At 44.4% G+C, this 20,737-nt stretch overlaps 1 protein-coding gene across 2 annotated transcripts in view; it reads left to right on the plus strand.

Annotated features, from left to right (window-relative positions):
* Positions 1 to 20,737, plus strand: part of MAP1B (microtubule associated protein 1B) — a 98,651-nt gene that overhangs the window by 64,841 nt on the left and 13,073 nt on the right. The window contains exons 1-3 of one of the 2 annotated variants that reach the window (XM_047862679.1): positions 4,080 to 4,393; positions 7,545 to 7,627; positions 10,216 to 10,356. In XM_047862679.1, the coding sequence (XP_047718635.1) occupies positions 10,225 to 10,356 (132 nt within the window). In that variant the 5' untranslated portion in view covers positions 4,080 to 4,393; positions 7,545 to 7,627; positions 10,216 to 10,224. Of the gene's footprint in view, positions 1 to 4,079; positions 4,394 to 7,544; positions 7,628 to 10,215; positions 10,357 to 20,737 lie in introns of those variants that run through there. The other variant, XM_047862671.1, reaches the window with a different exon arrangement.

The raw sequence follows: 20,737 nt of genomic DNA on the forward strand, positions 1-20,737 counted from the left end.
CTTCTTTCAGCTAGGCCATAAAATAGATTAGAAGAAAAAGGAACCCAATTACTTTCTTCCACTCTCTCCCACTTGTAACCCTTCGTAGCCTGGATTTTCATTCCTCTCCCTTGAGGCCTTTAAAAAAGGGGAAGAGGGGAGAGGAGACCCTAGAAGAATGGGATTTGGGAGGAGAACAATGCTGTAGAGAGGATTGGGAAAGAGGGTAGTACGATGAGAACCCTACAGAAGGGATCGGGCTGTTGCTGCCTGGCGTCCCCATCCCCCACCAGGCCTGTGCCCCAGTGCGAGTAGTTCCCCAGCGGCTGGAACAGGAGGGGGTGCAAGATGAGGCTCCCTCTGCCACCAGGAGCAGGGCCTGCTGGACGGCCTGTTGCTAAGGCTACGTCTGCATCTGCATGCAGGGAACGCGGTTAGGACGAGGAGAAAGCCTCCGGGGTCCAGGAGGCATCCCTTATTTGCTTATCTGGGTGGTTAATGGTGGGGAAAACATAGAGCAGAAGACAGTGCAGAACCTGAGAGAAGGATAGGGTGGAAAGACTGGTAAACCCATGAAAAACTAAACCAAATGACAACAAGCGAGAAGAGCTAAATCCAGGAAATGTAGAGGAAAACCGGTATATTCTCAGATTCTATGATAACTAAATTCTGTATCACACAAAAGATGTCGAAGGTAAAGTCCTTAAAAAGCTGTCTAATTCCCAAGCAATGATCAACGCATTTAAATTAAAAGCAATGGTTTATGAAGTCTCCTGAACGCGTTTATAATGGAATTCCAGTTCTTACTCTCTTAAAACAAGCGAACCCTCAACATTCGGAGAGCGATGTGACTTGCTGGAACATACATCAGAGGTGAAACAGAAGCAGAGACAAACAAGTTTACTTCCAACTGAAAAGAAACGCCATTTCCAGGAATATCAGGGGAAAGGTGGGAGAGAACTGGGCTCCGACTGTGCAGCAGAAACAAAGAGGGAGTGAGTCTCAGGGTGCGTGTGGGAGGCCAGCGTGCCTGCCGAGGGGCGAGGGAGTCAGCAGGCACTGGCTGACCAGTGGCTGACCCAGGCTGTGTGTTCAAGGAGACTCTTGGCGTCACAACTTGAAGACCTTTCTTTTGGACAGAGGTGGATCGGGAAGGGGGGTGAGGCTGAGAGCTACGTGAGCTGACAAAGGTGAACGATGAATGAGTTGCTTTTGATGTGTGAAGGCCCCTGGGAAATCCGACTCCTTCCAACGTCAGGAGTTTTACTTCCCTGGGGAGGGAAGCTGTGTGGGCTCCTGGCGATGCCTGGCTTTCTGTGTCCTGTGCTGACATTGTTGATCTTTGGGGACTGTGTCATCAGGAGGTACCAAGCCTCCTAGCACCTCTGTTTTTTCTAAAGGCGTCGCGGTGGCAGGAACCAGGAGCTGAGCTATCTAGCCTCCCTCATGGTCATGTTCTCCCTCATGTCTCAGGGGATTTCTTCCTTATTTCAGGGAACGGGGTGGCTGTTAGGTCGGGCTCCTCAGCCTTCCTGCATCCGGTTCTGAGCCCTCACACTGGGGCCCCTGGGAAGACATGGCTGCTTGTAGCCTCACAGAAGCACCGTGACTGTGTAACCCATGTCCACCCCCTTTTTTTCTCTTTTTCTTTTTCTTGCTTAGACATGATGAGGTGGGATAGAGGGAACACAGGGAGAACCAACAAAGGCTGCTGAGAATGGGCCTCTGCTGCTTGGAGGCTTCCTGGCTTGCCTCCCTCTGAGAAGGGAGCCCAGGAGCCAAGTTCCCACCAGGGCTGGGGGTTAGCTGCAAAGGATAGAGAAGGAAAGAGGATTCACAAGACCTTTGCTGATGCAGGCGTCTCCCCTCTCTCCATACCAGCTCTCTCTCTCTCTTCAGACTTCCCCCAGCTCTTAGCATAGTTGCTTTGCATTATCCTGTGGATTCCTGCAGAAAGGAGGCCTGGATGTTATTCCAAATAAAAAGCTGTTATTAAAAGCTGCTGGCAGACCCATCGGGAAATAATTTTTAGTTCCTGCACTGAGTACCATTCATTTCTTGATTTCACCCGTTTAGCTAAACTTTACCCTGGGGAATGTTTTTTGCTCGTGGGGGTTGGAGGTAAGAGGTTTTCTCTTGGAAAATCCACTTCGGTGAGGAGGTAGACTCAGGGAAGTCATTGCTTTTATTTTCTCTTTCCTTCCTTCCTCCCTGCCTCCCTCCTTTCTTTCTTTCTTTTCTCCCTCCAATGAAAACAGACTTTAACATCAAGACATCCTGTGCCTGTGGCCTTTTCTTGATCTCCCAGCCCTTGCTTTTGGCTAAATAATCCCAGTCCTTTACCCCAGGCTTTCCTTTTCTGACTCTAGAATCTTCTTTAACCCTTTTTAAGATTCTGCTTCTTCAAATTGGAAGTTTTTCTAGTGCTGAATCACAATATCAAATTCCATTTCCAAAAAGAATTCCCTCTGGTTTTCACCTGGGGATGGGGCAGGAGGAGTGAGGGGGTGGAGAGGGGGGAACGAGGGGCAGAGGTGGGTGGGTGCGAGGGCTCTTTGTCTTCCTGGAGGCCTTGGCCCTGAATCTCTCTCCTGGTCACCAGTGCATTTGCACCAGTGAGTCATGACCCTTCTCATTTTCTTCCTTCCATACTGAATAGATATTGAGGCTTTCTTTATTTTCTGTGACTTGCATTTCTAGATGATGCTTGCAAAGTGTTCATTTTTCAGGAAAAGGAAGTGGTAGAAATAAAGTTCTGCATGGTGATCATTAATGGAGATGAAAATTAAACGTTCAGGCTCAAGACATACAGAGCGATTGCCCTCTTATGGGCGATCTGAAAGGTTTCATCATCGCTGGTTGTTATTTTCATCAGGGGCTCCCTCCTCCTCTTAGTGCTTCTCTGACTTTGGATCTGGCATTCTCTCCCTTGCGCAGGGCTCTTTCATTAAGCAGCTGCCTGTCTGCGCTGAGACTGTTGGGGGTCTTGCTCTGGCCCCAGCTGGGACGGTGTCACTGCTAGGCCAGTGTGTTCTAGGACTTATGTGTGGGATATGTCTGGGAGAGAAGGCTCAGCTGGGTGCGAGAGAGAAGGTTCCAAGTCTTATAGGGATTGGTGGGTAGTGGGTGCCAGTGAATTCCGTCATGGTCAACCTGTTCAGAAACCAGGAAGGAGCCTGTATGTGTGTGTTTAGATGGATATTAAACTCTGTGGAGAAGAGACTATAAGCATCCTACAAGTTATATACTTAGAGAATAACATGTTTGCTTTCAGAGATTTCAGAGTCTCCTGGATATAGTAAACCGTAAACCACTAAAACAGCCCAACCCTTAAAAATGCATAGATTGAAATAATCTGTCAGACTTGGAATGACTGAATAAAGTCCCAGCAATAACTGAAAATTACAGGCTTATGTGAGTCTCAAAGATAGCCTTTGGGAGTGTACGGACAGAGGTCTCATTGTCTGCAAGGACCCTGCTGCTTCAGGGGTCCCCCGGGCCATCCTCTTTTGATTTTACAGACTTCTTTTTTGTCATACAACAGTCCCTGCCCCATTCACCCCAGGATCGAGCCCTCACAATTACAGTGAGTTTTGTGGGGAATCCCTCAAAAGGCTTTTTCTTATCAAAGCAATAAGCAACACAGTCATTCCATCTCAAGCCCCTGCTTTTGCTTCCCTCAGATCGATGCTGAGGAGAGTTGACTATTCACGGGGGCTGCCTAATGGTTTGGCTGTGAGCAGTTTCTGGGGAAGGCAGACTATAATGGTAGAGAGAGAGAGAGGCCACAACCAGGTTGTCTTTCTTTCCTGGGAACTTCTTTTCTGAGGCAATTGAATGAGACCTTTGCAGGCGAGGGTGGTGGCCTCTCCTTCAGAATGCCTGGCCTGTTTCCCAGTGTGAAACATTCCCCAAATATGCAACTTTGCAAGCATCCCGGCCGCCTGCCGCCCGGGAGAGCTGGCGTTCCACTGGGGGGGGGGGGGGGGTGGGGGGGTGGTGCCGGGGCGGGGGCATGGGGCTCCAGCCCCTTTGGCAGCCCCTGCGCTCGCCAGATGCCAGCAAGGCCCAGCCCCTGGTTACATCGTCCAGGGAAAGAATCTGTCCAGCAGTCTGGCTGTGACAAGACCTTGAAGCTTCTCTCTCTCTCTCTCTCTAAATCCCCTCCTTCATTCAAATCCAATCCTATAAAAAGGCTTTTGTTGAAGGAGCAGCCATGGCATCTTGGTGCACGTCTGTGTCACTGCCTTCAGTCTTTCCAAAGATGGACAGAAAGTACATCGTTAGTTGAATTCCTGAGCAAACAGGTCTGAAAATTGACTTGGAGGGAGTAGAGGTAACCGGCGGCTGTCACATGGCATTTGTTGGGGCTGCAAGTGAGGAAGCCAAGGAGGAAGAGAGCTGCTCGTGTTTGGTAAGAAGCCCTCTGCCAGGGAACGCCTGGGAAAGCAGGGTCCTTGCTGTGTGTCTGGGGAAGGACCTGCTTGAGTGGGCGAAGCTCGGACCGCCCTGGGCTATGGTTGCTTAGGTGTGCGTTTGGAAGCTGCGGTTGGCAGAATTGGGCACTGCGTAGATCCCTTTGGAAAGAAAGGGGCTCTGATTCCTTTACTATCTCTTGGGGAGGAAGCCGCTTGTGTGTACCTCGCTCAGGCCTCCCTTTGTGGGTTCCTACAGGATAGAGCCAGGACTGCAGTTCTACCGTGGCATTGTGCTCCCTGCACACGGCTTTGTGTGTCGGAAATAGTCACGTCAAAAGTATGATCAAGGAAATGACCATTCATTTCTCCTTGGTCTTCAGCTTTTGCTTGATTTTGTCTCAGCTCTGTGCTTTTGAACCTCCCCCACAGTCTTTGTTTCAAGGAGGCCACTGATGAAAGGACCTAGAAAGGGGGTGGTTTTCTGGGTTTTGCTGATTGTCATTCTATCATTTGCTTATTCAATTTGATGTTCTTTTGCTTTAGCGTTAAGTGCATATGGCTGTCCAAAGCAAAAACAACCAAGCCAAAAAAACAATGCCCAACAAATTATAGATTTTGGCATTCATAATAAGCATTCTTTCCCATGGCTTAAATTTATTTTTCTCGAAGCTCAGTCCTTCGTCTGCTCGAACTGTGTGCCATTGTTCTGTTTTGGGGTTTCTTCATTTTCAGGCATTTGGAGTAGGATACCACACACTTTTTTTCACCCTCTTTTTTTATGTGTCGGTACTCTGCCACCTTTGGCTTTTTTTTCGCTTTTTGCCAATAATCTGTGAATGCTTTCTGGCTTCTTGCTTCTTGAAGCACATCCGTGCTATTACTCCCTTGGCTTTTCCCCTAACTCTCCCCTGGTGCTTACTGTTCTGCCGCGCCTGTTTTTCCAAATCCTGCTTCCAGTTACCAACCCCACAGAGCGGGGCAGCTGGGGGCTGTACAGCCAGGTGCACCAGGTGTAGGTCCTCACTCAAACACTCCCTAGTTGCGTGACCTGGGACTAGTTAGTGCTCCTTTGCAGACTTCTTTGTCCTCAGCAGTAAAAGGGGACAATCACAGTACCTCTGTCAAAGAGCCCTCCAGGCGATTAAATGAGTTAGTACTGGTGAGGTGCTTAGACCTTAGACTGACATCATTATTGTTTAGCTTGGGCTTCTTCTATTTCTAATGAAGGGTTTATTGAGAGATATTAGCTCTTGGGAAAGAAGACAATGGAGGAGAATGGGTTTGATGATGTGATGGTGGTATTTCAGTATGTTTGTTTCTATAGGACTTCTGGTCCTTCATGATATAAAGGAAGAAAATCCCTGTGGACCCTAGACTGGTTTCTTGAGGTACAATTCACATGTCATACAGTTCACCCATTTAAAGTGTACTGTTCAACAGTTTTGGGTGTACTATTACTTTTAAGTTTTGGTAAAATACATAATTTTGGTAAAACACAAAATTTGCCAGTTTAACCATTTTTAAATGTACAATTCAGTGACACTAGTTACATTTATAATGTTGTGCGACATCACCTCTATTTCCAAAGCTTTTTCATCACCCCAAAGAGAAACTCTGTGCCTATTAAGTAGTAACTCCCCATTCCTTCTCTCCCAGCTTCTGGTAACCTCTGATCTGCTCTCTGACCCTATGAATTAACCTATTCTAGATATTTCATGTAAGTGGAACCATACAGTATTTGTCCTTTTGTTCTGGCTTACTTCACTCCGCATACTTATTCCAAGGTTCATCCATGTTGTTGCACACATTGGAACTACACTCCTCTTTATGCCCGAGTAATATTCCATTGCCTAGATATACCATTTTTTGTTTATCCAGTCATCCATAGGTGGACATTTGGGTTGTCTCCACCTTTTGGTTCTTGTAATAATGCTGCAGTGAACATTGGCATACAAGTATCTGTTCAAGTCCCTGCTTTCAATCTACCTCGGAGTGAAATTGCTAGATCGTATAGTAATTGTATTTTAGCTTTTTCAAGAACTGCCCAGCTATTTTTCTGGAAAGCAGTTGCTTTTTGATCATTCTCTATTCTTGTATTCCTCTCCTTTGGTGTTTATTTCCCCCAGATTTCACTCCATTCTGTCTTGTCACCCAAGTTTCCTTATACTTCCAAGCAGCAGACATATTCTTGTCTACCCTCCAACGACATGTTTCCCCTCCATATGTCTGAGGGAACACCACTCTTTTCTCTTCCTCATCAACTGGTAGAGCATATATAGCCCACTGTGGCCACACATCCACCTGGTCACTTGTTGTCTAATTGTCCAGGAAAGGGGAGAGTATACGTAGACGGTCATCTACAGGCCTCAGTCTACTTCGACTGGAGATGGTTTCCGACACCCAGATGCCCCTAAAACCTTTAAGGTGTGGGAAATCAGTGACGTGGAGCCAGAAGCCCTCTAAGATTTCAGTCCTCCTTAGGCTCCTTCACCCCTGCAACACCTTGCTTTGTTTTTCTCCATCAACTTTGCTTGTCTTTACAGGCAGTTTGACCACTCTGTCCGGCCGGAGAGTTGTTCTCCACTCTTCATTTGCTCACAGTTTCCCCACTTTTCTATGAGCAAGTGAATTAATTAACGAATACTCCAACAGCCTGTAAGCCTGCCTCAGACAGCCATTCTGGTTGTTGGGTAATTGTTAGCTGGGGTTTCTGGATGTCATTCATCTCACAATCGGGCTCCTAATTAATCTCCGCACCATTCTCACCAGAAGAAAGGCCAATGCGGAGAAACATCCCCAATTACCATGAGAAAGGAAATGTCAAGAGCCCCGTTGAGTTTTCCTGGCATCCACCCCTCGTCTCAGATGAAAACCACCATTAACGCGCTGAGGCAGCTTGGCGGGCAACCCTGAAAACTCGAGGGTTGTGCGAGCATGAGGAGCCCCAGACACCCTGACCCAACTCTGGGAGGAACCTGCAGGGTCCGTGCCCTTGTGTAGGAACACCAATTGTGTTTCCCAAGATCGCGTGGAGAGTCTTGGGGCTGCGTGCCCAGCAGAGTCTCTGCTGTCCCTGCAGCCAGCAGGGCAGTTTTAATCTGGAAAAGCTAAAGGTCTCCCCTTTTGTCTGTGTTTTTGTGTCTCTAGGACAAAAGATCCTTCATCACCGAAGTGACGTTTTAGAAACAGTGGTCCTGATCAACCCTTCAGATGAAGCAGTCAGCACTGAGGTAAGCATCTGGCTCTGCGGGGTCTGGGGCAGGGCCTCACGCGGTGGACAGAGACCACCATATTGGAAGGGCAGGGGCGGGTGGGGCAGAAGAAGGACGCAGGAGAGAAGAAGTTCTTTACCCCCAGTCAGCGGCTGGTTCTGTATCTGATTACCATGCCAGACTGCCCTTCCCGATGAGGACAAGGTGGAAGATGCTAGCCAGAACTAGAATACTTTCTATAGGCAGGGGGTTATGAAATCTTGGGTATTTATGGAGGGTGTGCTGCCGGGATAGTGTCTGGCTGGGATGTAGCAGAGGGAAATAGACTACAAGCCCTCAAACCAGGACATTCAGCACACAAATTTGGAGAAAAATGGTATCTTGAGGCAAACCCCCTTCAAGCCATTCTGCTCCCCCTCTAATCACCACTGAAAGGAGGATACATGGCTATCAGGAGTATAGCCTTTGGTGCCAGACTCCCTGGGTTCTGCCACTTTTTAGCTGGTGGCCTTGGGGAAGATTATTTATTGTCTTTTTGTCTCAGTTTCCATCTTTGTGAAATGGAGGTCACAACAGCACTTATCGTGTTGTGATTAGAAGTATCAAACGCTTAAAACAGAGTGTGTAACCACTGAAATATAAATGTTGGTTGTTCTTATTAATATTATTATTACTATCATTCGAAATCGTTGCCAAAAAGAATAGCTGGGTATTTCAGAGACTACTGAAAGATAAGAACTTGGCTGAAGCCAAGAATCCCTGGCTCCCTCCAGGCCAGAGGAATTGATATATCTCCATTTCCCACTTCTTTTATTACAGTTTAGTACTTTTGAGATTGGGTTGCTTCTTGGACATTAAAGTTGCCATAGTCCCTGGGGGACCTTCATTATCCACAGCATCTCTTCTGCTCATGCTTTGAGCCTATTTTTAAAATTTGAGAAATAATCCACATACCATAAAATCCATCTTTTAAAGTGTGCAGTTCATTGGTTTTTAGTATATTCACAAAGTTGTGTGCTCATCATCGCTGTCTATTCCAAAACATTTCTGTCGCCCCTCAACAGTCTGAAACCCATTAGCCAACAATCCCTATTCCTCCCACTTGCCAGCAAGCACTAATCTACTTTTTGCCTCGGTGGATTTGCCTATTCTGAGTATTTTGGATAATGGAATCATACCATATTCTGTATGGCTTATTTCACTCAGCGTAATGTCTTCAAGAGTCATCATATTGTAGCATGTATCAGTTTTTCATTTCTTTTTTATGGCTAAATACTATCCTACTGCATGGATGTACCACATTTTGTTTATCCATTCATCAGTTGATGGACGTTGGGTTGCTTCTACTTTTTGGCTCTCATTATGTAGACTATTTCTTTCTTTTTTTTTTTTTTTTAAAGATTATTTATTTATTTGACAGAGAGAGAGAGAATAAGCAGGGAGGAGCAGAGAGAGAGGGAGAGAGAGAATCCCAAGCAGGCTCCACACTGTCAGCACAGAGCCTGATGTGGGGCTCGAACTCACAAACTGAGATCATCACCTGAGTCGAGATCTAGAGTTGGATGCTTAACCAACTGAGCTACCCAGGTGCTCCTATGTAGACTATTTTCATCCCACTTCCACTGGCTCCAGATCAGCAGGACCTGTTTGACGGTCCATGAAGGCGCAAGGTTGAGGCACATAGCAGGGTAGTAGTCTCTCTGTGACTAACAGAATCAGGAAGTAAAGACAACTTGAAATGGAAAAGGAAAAATGAGGAATTTCTTTAAGGAATTCAGGCTTGCTTGTAGAGCACATGGAGCTGGAACAGTTACTTCAGCCCATGTGTGTTTCCTTAATCAGAGCTTAGGGTTCTTGGGGGCCATGGGTCATATCCTGTTTACTTTTATATCCCTCCCTTGGTGTCTAGCATGCTGCCTGGCAATTTGTGCTGAACTGAGCTGTGATCAGAACGAATACCTTGGTGCTCGGAGCAGCGTGTCTGCTGAAGGACAGGCTGGCTTCCTGCCACTTAAAGAACAGAGAGTTCTTTCGTGCAAACCACTTACGATTGTCTTTAAAAGATTCCCATTTGCTGCAGCCTTTTGTTTATGTTCAATGTCAGGCACCTTGCTGATCCCACTGGAGCTGGCATTTGGAGATGAGCTTTTGGTGTATGGCTTGGAAGGAAAGGGGTCCTGTAAGGGAGGGCCTGACTTGGGACCCTCATTGGGAACCTGTGCTTCCTGAAGCAGCAGTCAGGGGATCTGGACTATACTTGGTGACTCAACCTGTGAGATATCCCCAAGTCTCACAGGCTGTGTGCTGCTAGCAGACACAGCTGTGGCGCAAATGATTGCCAACTGTACAGACTGCTTTGAGAAAGGCAAGGAAACTAGGGGGAGAAAGTCAACTACCACGGCTGGCTTGGCCATCGCAAACATGGAAAATGGCATTCCTGGGCAAGCTGATGACCATAGTCGTTGGCTCTGTCCAGTTCCCTAGGGAAAATGAATGAGTTTCATTGGTAATAGATTTCAAGCCCTACCTGGGCCAGCCCTGTCCTGAAAGTGGGATGGTGGCACGTTGGATATGGCTCACGTCTTGCTCCCTGTGCTTTGTTTCAGGTGCGCTTAATGATCACTGATGCTGCTCGACACAAGCTGCTCGTGCTGACAGGACAGTGCTTTGAAAATACCGGAGAGCTCATTCTCCAGTCCGGCTCTTTCTCCTTCCAGAATTTCATAGAGATTTTCACCGATCAAGAGGTGGGCTCCTGTCTAGAAATATCTAAGCTTTACAGTTGTTTGGTTACAGTTGTAGCCTTAGGCTCCACTTTGAAAGCACTGGGTGGAACTGGGAGAAGGGGAGGGAATGTCTCACCTTTCAAATAAGTAAAACTGCATGATATGACATATGACAGTTCTGTGACTCATCACCAAAAGAATTTAGAGCACCCATCTATAACGGATTGGTACCATTCTTAATGTGCTGGAGATACCAGTGGAGGGGGCTTAGATGGCAAAAATGATGGAGAAAATTGGAATGACAGAGCCAAAAAGAAAACCCAGGTTTCGTCTTCTCTGAGAGACTACTCCAAAGATCTCTTGGACTTTTGGTAGGATTTAACTGCCCTGATCTCTTTTCAAATTTGTATTTACTTTTCCTGGTCTAATTATTTCTGATTGGTCTTACTCTTCATGCCTGGTCCCAATGTTTGAACAGCCCAACAAAGGCAGGGCTCAAGAAAGGAGGGCAAGTAGGAAAATGGGGCATATCCATGCCCCAAGAAAAAGATGGTTAAGGTCGCTGGACTAAACCTGGGCATTAATATTTCAAATAAATAAATCTTATTCGGTGATGATACAGGTGAGGTGTTAAATACTATAGGACATTAGTGGTATCTGGTAAAATCAGATTGAAGAGTTTAATTTGGTTATTTCTGATGGAGAATTTATTTTGGCTGGGAAAATTCTCTTTCCAAAAAAACTGCCTCTTTCACTTTGTTTCTTTGTTTATAGTAGTTAGACACTTCAGGGCCACCAGCTTAGCAGGTTGGGACCTGGATGACAGGTTTCTACATGGAGGGGTTGAGGGATGTGTGCACAGAAGGAGTCTCTGTGTCCATTTGAAACCATCTTCCTGAGAACTTCCTGAGATGCTGGCCCCTCTATCTCCCACGTGTTGCAAAGGGCCATCTGTCTTTCTGCATTTAAGCTTCTTTAACCCTGGGGTTCACAGAGAGGTCCCTGTGTACCTGTCATCGCCGGCAAGAGCGGTAAATAAACCTCCCGGCTTTGTTTGGCTTGCTCGGAGGCTTTGTGAAAGCTCTGGCCAGGTGACATAACAGTGTTTCACTCTCCCCCCACTGGGGGAATAAAAAACTGTGAAAAGGAACATTTCACTTAACATTTAAAGCCCTGGCTTTCAGAAGGTGTGATGTCAGCTGGGTTCTGAGGCAGACAGCCTGGCTCCCCACAGCAAGAAGGGGCCCCAGGGTATACTCATGGCCCCTTTACCTTACCATCTTTACCACTTGAAAATGAAGGCTTTTGCTCCATCTTTCTCCAGAGCTTGTTATCTGTCCACCTCCAAGGCTACTAGAGTTTAGCCTGCATGATTGGAAATCGCTGGACTAGACCAATGGTCACCATGATTGCCTACTATGGCCTTGGAAAAAGGGTTTGAGTTCAGAATGAGTCAGTAACAAAGCGACCGTGAAGGTCACTGGTGTTTAGTTTTGTTACATTTATCCAGTCCTTGATATATACGAGTCACTCCACAGAAACCAGAAACACCATTTAGGAAAAACAAAAAAAAAAAACCTGCAGTTTTTTAAGAATAAGAATAGCTAAAAATAAATGGACTGAAAAATATAATTATCAGTACATTTTGAGCTTCAGGTTTTGGGAGTCTTAGTCATTGGAAGTCAACTACAAAACCAGAACTTACAGATAGAACAGTCATCTGGCTGACCCATTCCTCCCTGAAATCCGAGGATGTGAAATCACATCTCCTGGGACATTTTTCAGTCTCTTAGTGAGTTTTTCCTTATTTGTCTCACTGTATCTTCAAGGAAGGAATGTGCTCCCTTTTCCACCTGGTGATGTCTCTGACACCCTTCACCAACACTGCCAGTTTTTTTTTTTCTCTTTCAGAATAATTATTTTCAGATCTGCACGCTGTTCTTCATAAAAGAAGATAGTAAAAGTTTCTTACATTCTCTGGTCACTCTCAACCAAACCTGGTGGCAGGATGAGATGGATATGGGAGAAATTCAGGAGTTGTCTTGGTCATGTTTCAGTGCCTTGGCATTATGAGACAATTGGATACATGAGTTGAGGGCTCAAGGAACTCAGAGCTGAGCTGGAGATATGTGTAAGCCATCAGCATATTATAAACCAGATGAAGTGATCTAGAGACAGAAGCATATTAGAAGAGAAAGGGGCTCTAGTCTAGCATTTAGAGGTCATGGCCAAGGAGAAGGAGCCAGCCATTTCAGTTGGCTTGTTCATTTGGTTTTAGTCTAATTTCTGTAAAATGCCATGACTCATACTGGACACTGTACTACAAGGGTCACTAACCGGATTAGGATTGTGTGTCAGTGATTTCTGTAGTTTTCAATGTAATCATCTTTTAAGTCTGAAAGTAACTTTTGACTGTCAACATCCTAATCAAATGTCAGTGGGGAGGGAATGCAGGCTTTAAGGAGTGCTGTCATTTACATAAATTGGGGGCTCCCCTTAAGAAAAAGAAAACAAAATTATCAATACACAGTTAAGTACGGGGCTTTGGGAGGGGACCATGCCAGTAAGAAGCCTTGAAGTTTAAGCTTCTTTAGCTTTATGATCAATCCATTTTACTGTCAGCTAAAATCCCTGAGTCTTTTTCATGAGTGTTGTTGTTAAGTCGCATTTTCCAATCCTGTACTTCATGCAGCTGGTTTATTGGACCCTGCATTTATCCCTTTAGAATGCCATCCTGTTAGAATTGACTTAGCCATCATCACCCCAATGTCAAGGGCTTTTGTAAATGTTTTAGTTCTGCCATCCCACATTTTACTATGCCTCCCATTTGCAGGCCACCTACAGATTTGATAAGCATGTCTTCACCATTTTTATCCATGTCAGTGCTCACCAGGACACAGATGAGCCCTAGGGCAGCCCATCATAGACCTCTGTCCAGGTTGACACTAAGCAGCAGGATTTATGACTGACTTCAAATCCATCTAATTCTGCTATCACACTGTTCAGAGATCTTATTAAACGTCTTGCTAAAACCCAGAGATACATTGTCAACTGTATTTCCTCATTAGCCAAGCAAGTAACTTAATCACAAAAGGAAATGTAGTTAGAGTAGGCCTCGTGGTTTAAAATTCAAGTCTTACTTCATTATCTGCAATAAAGCCATTTATTTCCTATATCTTCCTTCCTCTTCCAGTATGCCTGCATTTAATTAGAAAAATTAGTTAACAAAAAAGACTGTCTTTGCCCCAGTATTTCTTCCAGTCATGTCTCTCATCTCTATTTGTGGGAACAAGGGAAGGGTAGTGTGCTTGAGAAGCATTAGCAGGCTCACGTCACTTCCAAAGCAGCCACTCCCGGAGGATAGTACATATTGAATTGGCCAAGTTCAGTGCAGTTTAACAAACATCTATGGAGCTGATGGTGTATGAGGGAAACACAGATCATGATACAGAGTTACGAGGATGTGTTTCCTTCTGTTCGGGAGCTTTTACTATAATGGGCTACACTACCTATTATGATGATAATTTCCAAACTCTTTTAGGGGAAGACTGTTTCAGAGTCCCAAGATTTACTCACAAGTTTCCTTACTGCTGCTAACACTGTTGGCTCCTTGCGGTTCTCCTCTATGAGTTGCATAAGCATTGAGTGAGTAGACACTCTTAAGACTTAGTCTTTGTCCTGAGGCTCTCACTCCAGCATGCCTGTTGGTATGCAGGTCTGGAAGCTGGCTTGGGAATGGGAGGAGGCAGGGGCTATTTCTGCTGTGTAGCTCCAGGACTGTGGCAGTTTTCCCTCCTAATCCATCTGTCTCCTTCACGACGGCCTCTCTGTAGCCCTGGCCTCTGCATCCCTAGCTCCTCATGCCTGGTATGCTGCTGCTTCTCTAGAGGGACCAGATTTTCCCTTTCTGAAACGAAACCTGTCCAGTGCTGACTTTCTTTCCTGCTTTCCCTTGTATTCCATACTTTTCACCAGGCTCTCTACGGTTTTTCAATACCCTTGACTTCCTCAAAATTCTGTGCAAACTTGCTTTCTTTTGGGGTCACATCTTCTTTGTTTCATAGGAACTTCCCAGCCGGAAGTGAAAAGATGGAAAGTAGGGAGGTATTCCACAAGTCTTTTTACCTTCTCCTTGAACTTTGTGATTAAAAACCCTCTACACACAGCTAGCTCGTACTCCTTAGCTACCATACCCCTCAGAGGGAAATTTCAAAAACTGAAATGAACTAAACTTAATTTAAAATCTCACTATTAAAGACTCAGCAGTTTGAGTTTTCCTAGATTTCTCACGTAAAATGTATTATAAAGCATGAAGAGTTTGTATGTACTTTACGTGAAAATGAGGATTGAGAGAACCCTATTTTGGCTCTAGTAATGGTGATGAGGGTCTAAGCTAATTATTGGATGACAAACCCTATTTGGTGCTCATGTTTGCTTTGGTCAGCAGATTTGAGTGAAAGCTCCCCCAGATGTGCTTTTTTTTTTCTTTTTTTTCAGTTTTCTTGCCTTCCAAAATAGTTGATATTTGAAATTGTTAAGTCAGAGGTAAACAGCAAAGTCAAAGGCTTCTTCTTCTTTTTTTTTTTTTTTAATAATTTATTGTCAAGTTAGCTAACATACGGTGTAGTCTTGGCTTCAAGAGTAAATTCCCATGTACTTACATACAACACCCAGTTTTCATAGCAACAAGTGCCCTCCTCAATGACCATCACCCATTTTCCCTGCACCTCTACCCCCACCCCCATCAACCCTCAGTTTATTTTCTGTATTTAAGAGTCTCTTTTTTTTTTTAAAGGATATTTATTTATTTTTGAGAGAGAATGAGAGAGAGAGAGAGAGAGAAGGGGAGGGGCAGAGAGAGGGGGGGAGATTGGATCCAAAGTAGGCAGGCTCTTTGCTCACCGCACAGAGCCCAACATGGGGCTTGAACCCACAAACCGTCAGATCATGACCGGAATCGAAATCAAGAGTTAGACGCCTAACCGACTGAGCCACCCAGGTGCCCCTTTATTTAAGAGTCTCTTATGGTTTGCCTCCCTCTCTGTAACTTATTTTTCCTTCCCTATGGTCTTCTGTTAAGTTTCTCAAATTCCATGCATGAGTCAAAACACGATTATCTATCTTTCTCTGATTGACTTATTTCACTTAGCATAATACACTGTAGTTCCATCCATGTTGTTGCAAATGGCAAGATTTCATTCTTTTTGATTACTGAGTAATATTTCATTATATATATATATATATATATATATATATATATATATATACACCACATCTTTTTTATCCATTCATCAGCTGGTAGACATTTGGGCTCTTCCCATAATTTGGCTATTGTTGACAGTGCTACTATAAACAGTGGAGTACATATACCCATATAAATCAGCACTTTTGTATCCTTTGGATAAATACCTGGTAGTGCAATTGCTGGGTCATAGAATAGTTCTACTTTTAATTTTTTGAGGAACCTCCATGCTGTTTTCCAGAGTGGCTGTACCAGCTTGCATTCCCACCAACAATGCAAAAGAGATCCTCTTTCTCCGCATCCTCGCCAACATCTGTTGTTGCCTGAGTTGTTAATGTTAGCCATTCTGACAGGTGTGTGGTGGTATCTCATTGTGGTTTTGATTTGTATTTCCCTGATGATGAAACATGTTGAGCATCTTTTCATGTGTCTGTGAGCAATCTGGATGTCTTCTTTGGAAAAGTGTCTATTCATGTCTTTTGCCCATCTCTTCACTGGATTATTTGTTTTAGGGGTGTTGAGTTTGATAAGTTTTTTTTTTTTTTTAATTTTTAATGTTTATTTTTGAGAGAGAGACAGAATGCAAGTGGGGGAGGGGCAGAGAGAGGGAGACACAGAATCCAAACAGCCCTAGGCTCTGAGCTGTCAGCACAGAGCCTGACACGTGGCTTGAACCCACAAACTGTGAGATCACAACCGGAGCTGAAGTTGGACTCTCAACCGACTGTGCCACCCCAGTGCCCTGATAAATTCTTTATAGATTTTGGATACTAACCCTTTATCTGATATTTCATTTGCAAATATTTTCTCCCATTCCCATTGTGATCTGAAAATATGTGTGGTATGATCTCAATCCTTTTATATTTTTTGAGGGCTGTTTTGTGACCCAGTATGTGATCTATTTTGGAGAATGTTCCAAGTGCACTTGAGAAGAGTGCGTATTCTGCTGCTTTTGGATGAAAAGTTCTGAATATATCTGTTAGGTCCATCTGGTCCATTGTGTCATTCAGAACCATTGTTTCCTTACTGATTTTCTGCCTAGATGATCTGTCCATTGCTGTAAGTGGAGCATTAAAGTCTCCTACAATCACAGTATTGTTATCTATACACTTATTTATGTTTGTGATTAACTGATTTATATATTTGAGTGCCTTCACATTGGGGGCATAAACATTTATAATTACTAGATCTTCTTAATGGATAGAGCCCTTATTTATGAAATAATGCCCTTGTTCATCTCTTGTTATAGTCCTTGTTTTAAAATCTAGTTTGTCTGATAGAAATATGGCTACTCCAGCTTCCTTTTGACATCCATTAGCATGATAGATCGTTCTCCATACCCTCACTTTCAATCTGCAGGTGTCCTCAGGTCTAAAATGAGTTTCTTATAGGCAGCATATAGATGGATCCTGTTTTGTTTTGTTTTGTCTTTATCCATTCTACTACCCTATGTTTTTTGATTGGGGCATTTAGTCCATTTACATTTAGAGTGACTATTGAAAGATGTGGATCTAGTGTCATTGTGTTACCTGTAGGTTTTGTGCTTGTGGTGAGGTCTCTGGTCCTTTGTAGTCTTTGTTGCTTTCTACTCACAGAGTCCCCCTTTAGGATCTCCTGCAGGGTTGGTTTAGTGGTCATGAACTCCTTTAATTTTTGTCTGGGAAAGCCTTTATCTCTCCTATTCTGAATGACAGCCTTGCTGGATAAAGGATTCTTGGTTGCCTATTTTTCCTATTCAGCATGTTGAATATTTCCTGCCATGCCTTTCTGGCCTGCCAAGTTTCAGTGGACAGGTCTTCTACTACCCTTATGTGTCTACCCTTGAGTTAAGGCCCGTTTGTCCCTAGCTGCTTTCAGAATTCTCTCTTTATCTTTGTATTTTGCCAGCTTCACTATGATTTGTCTTGGTGTTAGCCTGTTCTTGCTGATTTTCAATAGAGTTCTCTATGCCTCCTGGACTTGGATGTCCTTTTCCTTTCCTGGATTAGGGAAGTTCTCAGCTATAATTTGTTCACCTAAACCTTCTGCCCCTTTCTCTCTCTTCTTCTGGAACTCCTATGATAAGGATATTATTTTGTTTCATTGAATCACTTAGGTCTCTAATTCTCCCCTTGTGGTCTAGTAATTTCCTTTCCCTCTTTTCTCTGCCTCATCATTTTACATAATTTTATCTTCTGTATCACCTATTCTCTCATCTGCTTCTTCCATCCTTGCTGTAACTGCATCTAGTTTATTTTGCATCTCATTTATAGCATTTCTTAATTCATTGTGATTATTTCTTAGGTCCTTGATCTCTGCAGCAATAGATTCTCTGCTGCCTTCTATGCTTTAGTCTTATGACTATTATTCTAAATTCATGTTTAGATATGTTGTTTATATCTGTTTTGAGCAATTCTCTGGCTATCACTTCTTCCTGGAATTTCTTTTGAGGAGAATTCTTCTGTTTCATCATTTTGGCTAGTTTTCTGTCCTTTGTGTGTTTTAATAGCTTGTTATGTGTCCTGCACCTGTGAGTACTACTACATTAAAATGGGGTCATACACTGTCCAGGGCCTGGCACTTCAGGAAGTGTTTTTGGAATATGTTATGTGCTCTCTGTTGTTGTGACTCAGGTTGCTTTATCTCCCTACTTGTAGTGGTGGATTGTTTGGACCTTCCATCAGGTGTGCTTTGATTTGTGCCTAGAAAAAGTAAAAAAGGGGGGAGGGTTGGGGAAGCCTACCCCATACAAAGAGAGGAATGAAAGGAGCGGAAAAAGAAAAAAAAAAAAAAAAAAGACCAGGCACAGAATCAAGAAACTCTAAGGCTTAATCCATAAAGAGAGAGAGAAAGAGAGAAAAATAAAGAAGGAGCCACATAAAAGGTATCAACAGAACAGAGTAAAAATGCCTGATTAAACAACCAGAACAGAAAAAGAAAGAAAAACAAAAGACATATTTATATATAGCAGGAATTTACTAAAAGTCAAATCAGAAACTATGAGCCTGATTCCAAAGTGGGGGTGGGGGGAGGAAGAGGAGGGTAGAAAGAAAGGAAAGAAAAAGTGAAGAAAGAAAACAAATGCATCAGCCTAACATACAAAACTGCAGGACAGTTGTCTGTTGGTGTCTTGGAACCTGTGGCTATGCTGGTCTGGAGGAGGGGCCCGCGGGCTTGCTCAGTGTCAATCCCACTCTGGTAGATATGCAGTTACCAGGCATGGAGGGGCGGGGTTTGGTGTAGGCGGGTCTGCCTCCACTGGGGACCATTGTCCCCGTTTCCTGAAGCCCACCGAGTTGGTGACGGGGAGGAAAATGGCAACACCCCAGTCTCTCCTCCCCAGACGGGGTGTCTCAAACTACGCTGTTCAGGCAACCTTCCCAGAGCAGCACAGGTGGCTGGCTTGCCCCTGCTGCATAGTCTCCCAGTCTCCTGCGCCTCCAAGGTGCTCAGCTGGGATTCAAACCCCGATGTCTTAAAGGATCCTGCACCACACGGACCTGGTTCTTGGGGTAGCGCCACTCCGCCCAGCTGACAAAGGGCCTCTTGGCTGGTACCTGAAGGGTCTTTTATCGTTGGGGGCGGGAAGCAATACACCTTCTTCCCACAATACTCAAGGGAGGAGACTGTTCTCTCCCAGGGCGCCCTTGAGATCACTACTGAGCCCTGGGGCCTGCTCCTCTTCCCCCACCCAGGTACGTGCATTCCGCGGCAGCGCCGGTTCAGAGAAAGTCGCGCACCCCTGAAAACTCCGATCTTTAGCTCCTAAGGCTGTTTTTAAAGTAGAAACTGGCACACTCCATATTTCTCGTTCTCCAGTGCGTGTTCTGAAGAGGTTTTTCTCCTGTCCAAACAAATACCACACTTCCACAGACTCTCTCTCTTCCTGTTGTCTCTCCACAGAAGGGGTTCCCCAACTCCGTGCCTAGGCTTCTAATTTTCTCTCTCCCACTTCACAAACACACACCTCTGTCCCCCCACGCTGTCTCTTTCCTCCTGTGGAGATTTTTCTGTCACTCCGCAACCTCTATTCCTGGCTGTTCCAAGTGTTCTGGCCTCAATACAGCTGTGTTTGAGAACAAGGGAAATTCCGGTCTCCCTACTTGTCTGCCATCTTAACTCCTCTCCCAAAGGCTTCTTATTTTGCTATCTTGTGACCCGTCACATAAAATGTAGGACAGATACGCTAACAAAACAAAAATGGCCATTTTACCCTAATCTAATGTAGGAAAATTCAGAGTCTATACATGATCCCTCTACAAATACGCATACGAGTAGCCACACTAGGAGGTTGTGTGAGACAGAGGACACCACTCTAAGACCGGAAGGCAAGAGTTCAGACCTGCTGGCTTGGGGATGCCGGGGCCAAGTACAGTCTTTGCGTTACCCTTTCATAGTTTAACATCAAAGACACAGAGCTCTTTTCACTTGAAACTCTGGGCTGATTTATGAGCTTTGCTGTAAGTGATAGAAGAGTGCAGTTTATAACATGATTCTTCCTCACTATTTAATAAGCCAAGACCATGAAACATATGGCTGTCATATGGAGTGAGAAAGAGAATAGCATTTTTATTAAACTGACATTCTCTGTTTTTATTCCAATTTACTCTTCTACATTCCCATCCTATGGTAGTAAACAATGCATTGAAAAAGTTTTGAGCCAAATTTGATCTTAGCCACTCATATCCAGTTTGCCCTGAGAAGAGCAGGAGTTGTGAGGGAATAGAATGTCTCACCTTGAATTTAAACATGAGCAGACGGATATAATTATCCAATTGCTTTAATCATCATGATTTCAATCAAAGTATTTGTATTTGCAGAGAATCTAGTGGGTGGACCACTCATGTTTTAAAGATGCTAGAATCAGTAATTTTTTGTTGTCACGTGCAGTCTAGAACTATCTGTCTCCAATGGGAGGAAAATCACATCAAAATTTTGTCTTTCGTATCTACCAAATTCTAAAAGTAGTCAACAAGTTCACTAGATCTAAATTCCTTTAGTGTGTCAGTAAGGCCTCTTTGCCAAGCCCAATGGAATAAAATAAAACACTTTATATAAGTGGTGAAATGATTCACATAGGCTTCCCTGTGATTGTTTAAAGGGCATTTTTGCATGGCAGGTACCTGGGAATGAGGTCCAAAGTATTTCCTAACTGCTGTGGCACAGGCACGATTATTCAGA

This window comes from Prionailurus viverrinus, chromosome A1, assembly GCF_022837055.1.
Source record: "Prionailurus viverrinus isolate Anna chromosome A1, UM_Priviv_1.0, whole genome shotgun sequence".
Classification (NCBI taxonomy): domain Eukaryota; kingdom Metazoa; phylum Chordata; class Mammalia; order Carnivora; family Felidae; genus Prionailurus; species Prionailurus viverrinus.